The sequence below is a fragment of the Chiroxiphia lanceolata genome, chromosome 4, assembly GCF_009829145.1.
Source record: "Chiroxiphia lanceolata isolate bChiLan1 chromosome 4, bChiLan1.pri, whole genome shotgun sequence".
In the NCBI taxonomy this organism is placed as follows: domain Eukaryota; kingdom Metazoa; phylum Chordata; class Aves; order Passeriformes; family Pipridae; genus Chiroxiphia; species Chiroxiphia lanceolata.
In genome coordinates this window covers 72,832,376-72,845,659 of record NC_045640.1, presented here as the reverse complement: position 1 = coordinate 72,845,659, position 13,284 = coordinate 72,832,376, and the positions used below count along the sequence as shown (strand labels likewise).

The 13,284-nt window shown below is 46.5% G+C and overlaps 1 protein-coding gene across 3 annotated transcripts in view; it reads right to left on the bottom strand.

Moving 5' to 3' along the window:
• Positions 1-733: 733 nt before the first annotated feature.
• The window catches only part of NDST4 (N-deacetylase and N-sulfotransferase 4), a 108,789-nt gene continuing 96,238 nt past the window's right edge, over positions 734-13,284 (bottom strand). For all 3 annotated transcript variants that reach the window (XM_032684664.1, XM_032684663.1, XM_032684662.1), the window contains 9 exons: positions 12,246-12,428; positions 11,626-11,722; positions 11,088-11,211; positions 10,097-10,271; positions 8,921-9,091; positions 7,485-7,594; positions 4,622-4,724; positions 3,853-4,378; positions 734-1,273 (listed from right to left, as the gene is read on the bottom strand). In XM_032684664.1, coding sequence (XP_032540555.1) covers positions 4,259-4,378; positions 4,622-4,724; positions 7,485-7,594; positions 8,921-9,091; positions 10,097-10,271; positions 11,088-11,211; positions 11,626-11,722; positions 12,246-12,428 — 1,083 coding nt within the window. In that variant the 3' untranslated portion in view covers positions 734-1,273; positions 3,853-4,258. The remainder of the gene's footprint in view (positions 1,274-3,852; positions 4,379-4,621; positions 4,725-7,484; positions 7,595-8,920; positions 9,092-10,096; positions 10,272-11,087; positions 11,212-11,625; positions 11,723-12,245; positions 12,429-13,284) is intronic.

Here is a 13,284-nt window from a genome sequence, read left to right as displayed (position 1 = left end):
GTGTCTCCCTTGTCTGCAAGCACCAAGCAGATCTGGGGGAAAAAAAACCCCAAAATCCAAAACTGGTGTTCAGATAACTGTAGTGTCACTTGTAGTTTGTGTGATGATAAAAGATCTAGAGAGGCATAATTTGCTATTCTGTAAGGTTTGTACTAAGAATCCTCAACTCTGAGATGATTTAACCTCACCCTGACATAGATCTGAGAAACAAATGAATATTTTATAATAAAAAGTAGAAGCATTATGAGATTTTTGAGGGAGGGGTAATTCTGAGTGCAGGGTTTGGGCGATTTGCATCAGCTGAAATCAGAGCCTTTTTAAGTTCCTCGAACAGAGCAAGGGGAAATCATTATTAATTATTATTACTTAGAGCAAGAGCTTGCATGGGGCTGCCTGAGTGTCCCCACCTCCCACTGGGTGCGGGGAGGCAGAACTTTGGGAAGGTGGGCCCAGAAATGCACGTTGTGCAGCGTAACAAATATCAGGGTGTCAGACTTGCCTTGAATTCATGTTGTCTGCCTGGAGAAGGAGGAGGAGAAGGAAGAGGAGGAGGAGGAGGAGGAGGAGCAGGAGGAGGAGGAGGAGGAGGAGGAAGAGGAGTTCAGTGGCACTCCCCGTGCTGGTGTAAATCCCACGTTGCTGTGTCGCCTTGAGGAGGTGCTGAGGCGGGAGAAGCTGAGACAGAGCACTTGAAATACGAGGCAGAGGTTGTTGAAGAGCAGATTTTGGCTCAGAAAACTGGAAAGGGGGTTTAAGGAAAGAAGAAAAGCGCTCTGTAATACACCCTCAGAAGTGTTTATTCTGCGGCAGTGAGAAGAACCGGTAATCAGGTGTGTGCACATCAATTATTTAAAACCATTCCAACGAATACAGCCTTTGACCTCCCCCCACCACCACCACCCCCCTCAACAAAAATACTTTGAGGGATCAAAATTTATTTTGATTCCCTTTGCTTCAACACCAAGTACTCGTTCAACTGGACTTGCTGTTGTCACGTAGGAGGGGAAAGAAAAATTTTTTAAAAAAAAGAGCTTGGGCAAGACAGTGAAGTGTTTCCTTCAGCTCTATCAACAGGATGTCTCTTGTTTTGAAATACTACAGAAATGATCATAAGTCTTATAAAAGTTATCCAGTCACTGGAGCACTGAACACTTCAGAATCTGTGTTGCTTGCAAATCCTTATTTTTTTGGTAGCTTTTCTGGAAAGGAGTGGGATGGAGGAGTCGAATCCATAGGCAGGTCCACACCTTTGCAGTCACGCTAAAAGGATGAACTGGAAGGACAAAAAGAGACAATAAAGACAATGTGAGAGATGTTGTCCGGTGGAAATTCCTGTCCCATGAACATACACTCAGGTAAAAGAAAAAGCAAAATGGATCTTACTTAACTACAATAGAATTGGACACTCGGCCACTGCTGAGTTCTGTACCTGTGTTGGACCCGTTTTACACAGCTGTCACATGCTCACACACCTTTCATAAACATCAATTTTAACTCATTATAAACAAAATTAGCTACTGGTGGAGACTAAGTGGCTGGTTTGGACTTGATGTCTCACCCTGGGGTGGCCCAGCTGAGGGGAAATGAACACCCCGCACCCAATTTATTCTTGGCTGACCATTTAGGGGCTGCATGTTCCCCCATTTCACTGGCTCAAAATTTAGCAGGAATGGGAAGGGAAAGGAGGAGAGGGAAGAGGAGAAAACACTCAGCTCCTGCTTTTGTATTCAGGGCACTGTCCTGCTGCCTCATTATCACATCAGAGAGCCTGGACCCATCAGCACTTTCACTGTGCCATGTTTCCCTCCCTCCAGAGTTTACAATTCCACCTGTCTGAGGGGACACTCAGCAGCCTGATCCCCTAGAGGAAATTTGTTTTATTAGAAAACATCCACGAGCAGTTAATCCCACAACTTTATTTTGGACCTTGAGAGGTCAGTGCATAATTTAGGAGGGTCTGGGTTTCTGTTCTGATTGCTCCGCGCTCAAAGACAACCTCAGTTATGGGAGTTGGGTTTTCCAAGCGCTGAGGTCTTGCTTTAATCATCAAATATGCTGCCACGGGCCCTGTTGTCTGTGTCTGGCCTGTAGGGTCAGATCCTCAGTATGGCAAAACTCCCAGAATCCCTGTTTCCAGGGGAATGGGAGCAAACCGCAGCTGCAGCCCTCCAGTGTGTAAAACTCTTATGGATTTGCAGCCTGCACCACGTGAAGGACGTGAATCCTGTGCCTTGTAAACAGGAAAGAAGGACCAGCACTGTCTTTCCCAGCTACAACCCCCTTGCCATGAATAAATGTTTCATTTTTTATTGGGTTTGTGTTGCTGGTCTTTAAGAATCCCGACAGTTACGTGGTCAGGGATATGAAAGGCATGAAAGAAATGGAGATCATTTACGGGTAGTTCACAAAGGCTCCTCTATCCTAGGCCGGTCCAGAGACATTCCATGTTGATGGGTCCCATTACAAGTGGAAGGAATGAAACTTTGAACTGCTGTTATTTCATCTTTATGACACATAATGGAATCAATTCAAATGTCAGTTTTCAACGGGACACAAGATCTCTCGGAAATGCGATGCCCATTCAAACTGGGAAAAGTAACAGTGGGGTATAAAAATATCTGCTGTGTTTTAAGGACATGATGCTATCACAGAGCTGAGGGTTGGGAGAGACAGGCTTCTTTCCTTTCCAAATGAAAAGCTAAGAGTGAGAACTAGTTTTTTTAGATTTTATGGTATTGGTCTCATTTCCTTGAAAAACTCCTGAAACCAATGTCATGTTTATTTAGCTTTTAATCAAGAAGTTGGGAAGTCCTCTTTTAATTAATGATGAGCCAATTCTAATGCATTTTAACAGCTAAAATTGTACCAAATGGTTGATTTAGATCTTCTTCACTGAGCAAGCCTTCCTTACCCAAAGCTCTCATCACACTAAGTGATCTTTGGCATTATCAGTGCTAAAAGAAAAGTGGATTTGTGTAGTACATACAAAGTATGTAAATGACTCCGCTGCCCAAAAATGCCACATAAAGTTCCTTTTGTTTGACATTTATTTTGCCCTAGCTCATTCTGTAGAGTCCTCCTGGTCAAAATATAAGAACAGCTCTGTCTCCTAAGCTGGGAGGTAAGGATCAAATCCACGGGGAGAGGAACTCATAAGGCCTCTGCAGCACCTGAAATTATTTGTGCCTAAGAAAGACAGAGAAGTTTGAAAATGAAAACCCGCTGCATTTTGAGCTGCATAAAGAATGTACAGCAAAACTTTGCCAGGTTTTGCTTTCCCGAGGAAAAGTGTTACAGGGCTAAAATGCCTAAAGGGTCTTTGCTCCCTCAGCTTAAATTTCCCAGTGAGTCTCTGCCCAGCCTCGCTGACCTTGGCCCTGCGTGTCTGAGTCCCAAGCACAGTTCATATAATGGTTTTGGTAAAACCACCCTGTCATTTCTTTATGGGCACAAAAAGCAGGTAAAGCTAAGTATGTGTCTGATCTAGATGCACAGTAGGTAGATACCGAGGCGTTAAAATATATACATCATACATGTATATGTGCTATATACTGGCTGTGTTTGTCCTTCCAACTCCATAACAGCCCACGGAAAGAGTTTTGCTTCAACAGACTGTAGTTTGGGTTCAAACCCTTAAAAAGAGTCATTAAAGTTATTTTTCTGTGACAGCTTACAGACCGGGACCCTGAACGACTCGCCCCGTCCCTGAAGGCTTCAGAGCATAAACATTGCTCCCCAGACAGAGGCAAAATGGCTGATATTGGGTTATGGGCAGGGCACTGCTTGCATGGCCTGCTTGGAGTTTAAAAGGGTTGAAAAACAAATGTGGGAAAAGCCCAGGGGATGACCAACCTCAGGGTCCAGAGGGAGATGTTCCCATCCTTTGCTCGTGTCCTGACAGACTGCAATTTGTCCTACACACAGTTTCTGGTACTTCCTGGTGGAGAGAGGAACTGGGCTATGCACGAATCCCGGCCTGGATAAGGGGTAATGCCACGTAGCTCCGGGTTATTTCCTGGAAGCCGACGAAAGGGGTCGATGCTGCGAACTGTCAGCACGTGCATATGAACGGTTGTCGGGTCTGGGGGGATTATTATTTTTTTTTTGTTGTTTTACTCATTCTTGGGTGGATTGTTGTTTTAGTTTTGCTGGGAAGAGCGTTGTCCATGAGGTCCGGCACTGACGATCACGAGTGAGTCGGAGAAGCGGGGGTTTGGCGGTGAAGGGAATGGTCCTGCTCTCGGGGTGCCCCTGGGTGCTACCTGACCTTCTGCAGCTCCTGTCGCAGCCAGGAGGGCAGGGGCTGCCCCAGCCTGTGCAGCAGCTTGGACAGCTCCACGTTGTGGTCTCTGTAGTAGCTCGACAGAAAGGCTCGAGACTGAGGAGGGTGGGGAACAAAAAAAAACCACAGCAAAGGTTAAAGAAGGAAAGATTTCAGCACCCGCTCCCTGCATCCCTGTTCTGCTCCCAGAGAGGGGCTCTTACGGGGGGCAGCTCATCTCCTGCTCCTGATCTTTTAAAGTATCAAATAAATAAAATAAAAATAAATCAGTGCACCTCTATTTTGGGAGCCAAACACAGGCTCTGTGTTAAAAGTTGTAAACCTCTGGGAAGCCCTTACCTCTTGGTCCATTGGTGGGTATTTCCGACCTTTACTTTTTCCCAGGCACTTTGTTTTCCCTCCTTCCAGTAACTGGCACCAGAAGCCTTTCTGAGGGTCAAACCTGTAGAGGATTATATAATTTAGAAGACCTCACACAGAAGAATCTCTCAGCTACTGAGACATCAGTGTTAGCCCACAAATATTGCTGCACACCTCTCTCTAGATGAGTGGAATTCTGAGGACAGAGTGGGAAACAGCTTTCCTCTCTTGTGAAAACTTTGGGGATCCATTTTTTTTCCTTCAAATTTGCCTTGGAAGTGGCTCAAGGCAGGGAGTTTTTTCACACTGATTTACCTGTGCTGAGTAGATTTTTATTCTGCTTGTCAGCATACAGGGTACAAGTTTGAAGGGTTGATCTACAGGTCTCCTGAATGAATTACTGGTTGGGTGTTCAACCTCACCTGGGAAGTTGCTGTTCCCTATCACTAGATCCAAATACCATTTTCATTCCAAAGATGGCATTGAGCATAAACACTGTCTCAGCAGCCTTATCTGAAATAAACCATTTGATTGTGATGTCTGAAATCCAGAGACAGATTAATTTTAGATTAAGGTTCTAACACACGCACCCACTAAGGAATGAGCAGCACGTGGCGTTAAGTTTGGAATTCATTGCCGTGGGACTTGCAGCACTGCATAAAACACTGGAATGCTCTGCATTCCTGCTATTCAGCAGATGTTTGAAAAGCATGAAGCGTAATTGGCTGGCACACGGAGGTAATTAGTTACAGAGCACCTTCTTGCCCTGGCTCTGTCTGTGCGACACGGGCGCACCCGCAATTCGCTGCTGTGCAGAACTGAACTTATTTCAGGAGAAGGGTGAACCTTCTTCATGGGTTTTTTTCTTTCCTAGCCTATTACTGCAGGCCTGACCTTTGTTTCCTAAATTGTCTCGGTAGCTGTATCAATTAAAAACAAATAAATCGTTGATTAAAGGGGTATATTGATGACGGATTAATTTCTGCTGTGGCCTTTCCCATCTGCTCGTTGCTGGTGAAGTGCTTTGCTGCCTTGCACTGATTTCCCAAGAGGAGCAGCAATACAGTGTGCTGGGTAAAAGGAAAACTGCAAAACTATGCCCCAAACCATATTTCTGCCCCAGAAGAAGCATATTAAACATTATGAAGAGGATGTGCAAATTTGGGTAGGGGAAAAGAGGGCGAGACAGCTCAGGCTGAATTCAACCCGCCGTGTTCAGGTCTCACAAAACTCTCGGGTCTTCTGTAAACATAATTGGGCACAGTGGAAGTATTTATTTAAAAATAGTGATAGCCCCGAGGCTAAGGTTACAAGGGAGCTTTTTAAGGCAGTCAGCAGAAACCTTCCCAGGCCTGGTTACCTTCTCTTCCTGCAGAGTAAGCCCGTGGGAGAGGCAGGATTTGGGGATGGGCAGGTGCAGGGGTGAGCAATGCCGCCGAGAGGAGCTTCCTCTTAGCCTGACAAAAGGTAGCAGCACTCTAAGAGAGAAGATTTCCTTAAGCACACTCCCCTAATCCTGTATTTTCTTGCAGCCCTGCCTCTGTGTGCCCCCTGCTCTCCTTCCAAGGCTCTGGTAGCACCTCCCCTCTGCCTGGGCTGGTTTCACCCTCCTCTGAGACCTTCCCCTCATTACTCAGGGTGATGGACTTATTGCTCACTGGTGTTGCGGGACTGGGTCCTGGGGCTGCTTCCTGACAACTTTAAAGATGTGTGGTGTGCACTTGTTAGGCAGTAATGACTAGGAACAATCCTGTGCAATCTTTTTCACTTTGACAAGTCCTGCCATAAAGCGACTCCAGGGTTTAACGCATTTTTCTCTTCCATCCCAAACCCGTGCGTGCTTCCGCGGCACATTTGCATTCTTGATGCCTCGAAACAGTGAGTGCATAATTTTATAGATCTGTTTACAATCCATTTTTTCCTGTCCAAACCAGTAGGAGAGGCCAAATTTTTTTCCTGCTGTGTGACTCCACTGACTTTAATTTAGTTCCAGAAAGGAAGATCTATGTCTGTGGGTGTGTATTTTAAAAACCTAGCAGAAGGCACTGCAGATGTGAAGCAGCAGTTGTTCAAACATCAGTAGCTCAGCTCTGAACTCAAGCTCCTCCTCTCTTTCATCCGCTTCGGAAGCCAGTGACTTAAAAAATTACATTCTGAAATCCAAATTTTTTTTCCCTCTGGAGAAAGGTTTTGGCAGAGCAACTCCCTTAAGCGCTGAACTCTCGCTCTGTGCCTGCGACATAAATAGCATTGAACGGTAATTGTGAGCGGAGAGGAGCGGTGTGGGGCGGCTGGAAAGTCCAAAGGTCTGCTTTTCCCACAGTGTTCCTGCCACCTGCCTGCAGGGAAGGCAAGTGGAGGCTTCTCTTCTCCCCACCCCACGTGCAGGCTCGTGCTCTCTGCTCGCACAGTGACTCGGAGAGGCCTCCACTGCCATGCCAGGCTTCCCAGCCCACGGATGTCCCAGGCCTCGGGCTGTGGGGAGATGATGCTGCTCACGTGGGGAGGCTCCATTTTCTGCTGGACTAAGGGGGGAGAGGGAAATTCAGCCCACTCCTGCCCCTGCAGGAGTCTCAGCCACACGTGAAAATGGGATCAGGGAGTGAGAGCTTCTAAGCCAACCTCTGCCATTGGGGCTCCAGTCTGAACGGGATAAAAACATGTAGTTGAACTTTTCCACAGCTGACAGCTCCTGCAGGCTGACGTAGGAAGGCCCTAAGCTTTGCAAAATTATCATTGTCATAATGTGTTGGTTGTTTGTAACTCATGATCCAGGGATCTGGGTGGGAGGGGATGTACCCCCTGCTCCCGTGGGGCAGGTAAAAAAAGGGAGTAGACTCACGTTAGAGCTTCAGAGTAATTGTAATGAGGAGAGACTCCAAGGAACTTCTGCACTTCGTCCATCACAGTGGCTGGGTCACTCCTCAGCTGCTGTCCATCAATAATGAGCAACTGCAGGGGTAAATGGGGCAGATTTTTAGAAACAGGACTAAAGCTTCACAAAATGATGGCATTGTTTCCCCCCTGTGACAACCCGAGTTTAAGTTAGCACGTGACTTTGGACAGTGCTAATAACATTCATATGGACAGACTTCTCTTTAGGCGTGCTTTTTATTTTATTGGGTTGAATTTTTATAAGTGAGCACCTTTGCAACTCTGTGTGTGTGCCCCTTGTTCAAATGCAAGGGTTAAACCTCCCAAGCCACACCCGAGTCTCAGAGAATTCTGAGAAAGAGAGATAAGGAAAGAATGTAAAATGTTATTGAGGCTTACGACGTGTCCGTGGAAGATCTGGCACTGAATATGAAAAACAACAAAAGGTCATATATATATTGTAGAATTGAATGCTCAGAACAAGATGATTACGTGTTCAGAAGTGATATGGTGGCAATTTATTTGAAACTTCCCACCAGCCTATCAACCATAAAGGCTTGCAAAATTGTTGGCAGTGGGCTGGGTTTTTTGGTTTTTAATTAAAGATTACTGTGATGTAAAGGTGCATTGACCCCCATAAGCAAACAGTAAGACAATATGCCCACAGACTGCTGGAATACCAAGCAGTAATGCTGATAACTATTCTGGGCAGGCTTGTTTTGTATTTATTGTGAGGGCTTATTATGAATTATTAAGTTTTTGAGTGCCCAGGCGGGGTGAATGCACGTTACTGAGTGCCCATTAGCAGGCACTGGGAGTGCACTCTGTGTGTGCACCTGATCAGCAACGAGAGCATTTTGTCGTGTGTCTTGTAAAATTAATCACCATAACTGTGAAACACAAGCGGTTTGACAAGAAATGTGTCGCCGTGCCCCTGAATGTTTAATAAGGGGGTGTAGTAGGCAGACATACGGACTGACATATGACCATGCCCATGGATAAAGAGTGCCCATGTATGCATTTTGTGGTACTAAAAGGTTTGCCTTAGGTTATTTTATTGGTGTTATCATTTTAGCAATTTTCTTTAGGTCTCTGTGTTTAGGCGGATTTTTTCATGGGAAAGATTACAAAAGACAGCACAAGAAAATACCTGAAGGGAGATGAGGCAAAAGAAGGAATTTCTGCTGGAACCCCAAGAAAAACCACTTCCATACCAGGATCAAAGATTTTTTTTAAGGAAAGGGAGCGAGTGGGAAGCAGGGTGAAATTTCTGTTTAGGAAAAGCCCTGGCATTTTCCAAATTAATTGACCAAAGCTTCCTACCATGCCGCAGCTGCTGTTTCTTGGGAGCCAGCAGCCTTGGGAAGCTTGGCTGGTGCCGGAAGGGAACCCCAAGGGCATTACCTGGGAGGCAGGGTAGTGGGACAGCCACCTCTCGATGTGCACAGCGTACCATCCCGGGGTCAGGCACCTCTTCTGGAGGGCCCTGATCTCCGAGGGTGCCCGGGGGCCGGACGTGATCACTTCATAAAAGTTGAATTTCAGGGCGGCGGGGTCCTCGTGGGAGCGCTGGTGCTGCCAGGAGATATTTGGGAACGCGTCACAAGGTTAAGCCTTAAATCTTTCAAGAGCTGCCCCTCAGTGCCACTTGTGCCACGTAGGAGTGGGGGGTTCAAGGCAGTAGAACCCCCATTCAGTCAGGGGTTCCCCTGGGAGCCGAGGAGTCAAATCCTGCCCAAGCAGGCACAATTCTTTCACTGCTTTGCACTGGCAGTTGTAAAGGTGCAAATGAGAGAGTAACAGGGTGCAAATAAGATATTAAAAGTGTGCAAACTGCAGCCCCAGGCCGAGTTTTATTCCTTGCAGAACTTTCTAACCACCAGAAATGGTGTATTTCATGCTTATTGCAACATTATTAATTTGTATCTGGTCTGAGATGGCTTTTAGTCTTTCCTATATCTGTAGGCCCACACCATATTTCACATGGAGGGTTACACACGTCTCTAAAAGGAGCTCTTTTAAATAGTGCAGATTTTGTTAGGGATAGGTGTGGGCTCAGTAAAAGACAAGAAGGAGCATCCTAGAGATTTCACAGGAGAACAAAGGGCTTGCTTTTGCTTCCAAAGGGAGAAGAAGCCAACCTCTCCAGACACAGCTCTTTTGAACTCCTTGGAAACTTTGGAAGATGCCGTGTACGTGTGTACACAGCCACGTATTGCTGAGCTCACAGCAGGGAGGGGATGAGGTGCCAGATCCTCAGCAGCAAGAGCTGTGATTTCCTGGCTAGGACACTCTCCTCTTCCCCATGTCCCTCCCTGGGTGAGGAGCCCAGCTTTCCCTCCAGGCGCTGCCAGCTGTGATGGAGATGAAGTTGTTTGTTTACTGCCGGTGGCAGCTCCGTGCCGGGAAGTTTCATCGTTTGTGACACCGGTGTCACAGGTGCCACCTACCAGAGCTGGCACTCGGCACCCTCCTGCTTCCACAGGCTGCAGAGGCTTGGCAAGAAATCCCTCTCCTTGCTCAAGGACACGAATCCCCACCGATGCCGACCGTCATCCCCCGCCACCGATCTCCCCGTACCTGGTACCAGGAATACGCCCGGTCCGACGGGTCGATGAGGATGGTGATGATCTTGGCCTTGGGGATGAGGGAAGCAGCTCTCTTGGGAGCTTCCTCAGAGTGGAAATAGTTGGCACTTTTCTCGAAGAGGAGGTCGGTGGTCACGTTGGAAGGAGTGGGGAAGAAACCCATGTACCTGGGAGGGGAGGAGACTTGTTAAGAATCGGCAGCAGCACAAAAGGGTCGTGTCCCTGCGCTCCCCATTGAAAAGGTGGATTTTTCAGACATAATCCTGCAGAAGCAAAATTGAATTTCTCCACTCACTCCAGGCTGGAATAAGGGGAATGAATCTTGGCTCTTAGGTGGTGCTGGTAATAGCTAAAGCCACCCCGAAGTCAGGTAATTAGGTCTTTCCTTTGACGGATGGGATTTCTGCTAATAAGTCCGGTGTCAAAGGAATATCTTTCACCAGTCTGGAGTGAGTTCAGTTTTAGCTGCAGGATAAAAAAAATGGGAAAAGCTTCAAAATGTCAACCATTTAATTTTAACATTGCTGAAGTACTTCATTTTGGAGCTGACAAATCTTTGCTTTTGGACGCTTTCGGAATGCGAGATTTGAATTTTGGCTTCGAAATCTGTTTAAAATTGATTGGATGGATTCTCATGGAGAGATGAATCAAACCTTACTTCATGAAAAGCCACTTTTGAAGGAAAAGGGTGTAACTCAGTGCAGAAACAGAGATGCTGTTCAGCATGAAGACAGAAATGATGCCTGAGCTGGCTCTTGCATGAAAAATCTTGGTGTGAAAAATCAGGAAATTGTTACTGCAGTATCTAAACAAAATTAAGGACTTGATTAAATGTCCCATCATAACCAATTAGACTCTCCCTCTGTCCGATAATGCCAAGCATAACAAATTCATCCAGTAATTATGGTGGTGTCATACATGCTCCTGGAATTGTTCCATTGTCATTTTCCATGTATTAATAATGAATTTGTTCTTCTCCTTACCAGTCAATTCCCTTGTGGTAGTTGTTGCCATTGAAGAACTGAACTTCCTCAAAAGTTTTTGGGCTGGGGAGGTTACTGATAATGGAAGGATGCATCAGAAGGAATAAATAAAGGGCTGTTGTTCCTAAGGTAACAAAAAGGGATGCCATTAGAAATAGGAGAAAAAAGCACCTTTGACTTTATTCATTCCAGAAAGTTTCTGAAAGCTCTGACTGTGGGATGATGCTCTTGGGGCTCCCAGAACTGCACTTTTGTCCTCGGTGTGTTTTTCCTGGGAGTCTGTTCTGAGGAACGAATTGCCTGTCTCAGGGCTATCCATCTGTGTGCAATGAGTACACTTTAAAATCCCAGGAATGTTTTGGTTTTTTTTTATGGTGAATGAAGCAATTTTATGGCACAAACAGTTGTCCCTTTCTGTTGGCAGTGAAGGTGTAACTACAGAACTCCACAGGGATCTCCATGGCAGGGAGTTGTCTTCTTTTTACAGGACACAAACACACGGGTACAAAACTTGGCTTACAAATTTATGGCTTCTTACCTGTTTTCTGGGGTCCTATCACCAGGAATTTGGGCAGGTGGTCACAAGTTTTGTCTCTGGACCAGATGTCCCTGTGCCGTTTGTCGTCACACGGGTTCTGAGGGAAGAAAGGGGTTTGGGTTCATTGCACCACCCTAAATTTTTGCACGAACAATCTTTGCAGGATCTAAATGCACAGCATTAGTTACACTGAGGAGTAAAACCCCACAGCGTGTGTCTAATGGTTTTGCATGACTGAGGGATAATTTCGGTCATCAGGAGAAGAGAGAAGGAAAAGAAGGGGAAAAAAAAAGATGAAAACATTGATTTAATCAAGTTTTTTTAAAACATTGATTTAATCAAGTTTTTTTAAAACATTGATTTAATCAGGTTGTCATTCGAGGTTAAAAAGGAAACCTCTGAAGGCATTACTTTCTGGGGTGTCAAGATGCTTTTGGTTGACATGAGGATGCAAAAAGGAAGGATGAAATAGAAATGTGGCATATTATTCATCCCCTTATCTTTCTACTACCCGTGAAGGCAAAATAAAACCCGGCGAACGAAAGACCCCTTTTTACCTGAAGAAATTCTCATTGCAAGAGGCGGATTGTGATGGGAGGAGGGAGAGGATGTGGCGTTACCTGCCAGAGAGGGTCTGTCTGCTCCGGGAAGAGCTGGAAGTACTTGTGGGCCAGCTGGAGCGGGGGCAGCGTCTGCAGGTTGAGGTTGGTGGAGCTCTTGACGAAGCTGGCCAGGTTGGCAAAGGTGTAGAGGCCCAGGCGGTCGTTGCCGTAGTTGGACAGGTGGGTCATGAAGATGCTGATCTGGGAGGCAAGAGGGGGGGCTTCCAGTCACGGGACTCCTGGCAGCTTTGCCAGACCCTCTCCCCCCCGCCCCCAAACCCGAAAGAAGAGAGTGGAAAAGTTAAACTGGTCATGCTTCTCATCCTCCTCTTTCCTCCCCTGTTCCTCGCCCCTGGGCAGGTGAGGTGCTGGCGTATGGGACCCCTCCGTGAGGAGTCCCCGGCACCTCTGAGGGAGCTCTGGTCCTTGGATGTGCAGCCAAAGCTTCATTTCAGGGCCGAGGTGGTTAAACTCTGGCTGCAGGGCCCGGTTTCATAGAATCATAGAATCAGCTGGGTCGGAAGGGACCTCTGAGATCATCAAGTCCAACCCTTGATCCAATCCACTACCACCATGGTTACTACGCCATGGCACTGATGCCACATCCAGTCTCATCTTAAAAACCTCCAGGGACAGAGAATCCACCACTTCCCTGGGCAGCCCATTCCAATGCCTCATTACCCTCTCTGTAAAGAATTTCTTCCTGATATCTAACCTAAACCTCCCCTGGCACAGCCTAAGACCATGCCCTCTTGTCTTACTGATTTTTGAAAAGAGCAACTGTTCATTAGATTGCCATTATTTAGGTTTGTGAAGGTGCCATAAACTGGGTGTTGTTACTTGGCTCTTTCCCTCAGCACGTCAGCCTGGGACAGGATGGAATGGCAGTGGAATCTGATTCCAGCTGCAGGCAGGGGTTGGGGGTAGGAGCCAAGAGTATTTAAGGATCTGAGGACAGCTGATTCACAGGTAAAGGGTTTGGTTTGCAGAGAGGTATCTGTGCCCAGGTGAGCCCTGGTTTGGATGATTAGGAATGGGAAGTGTGAGCTTATAAAGT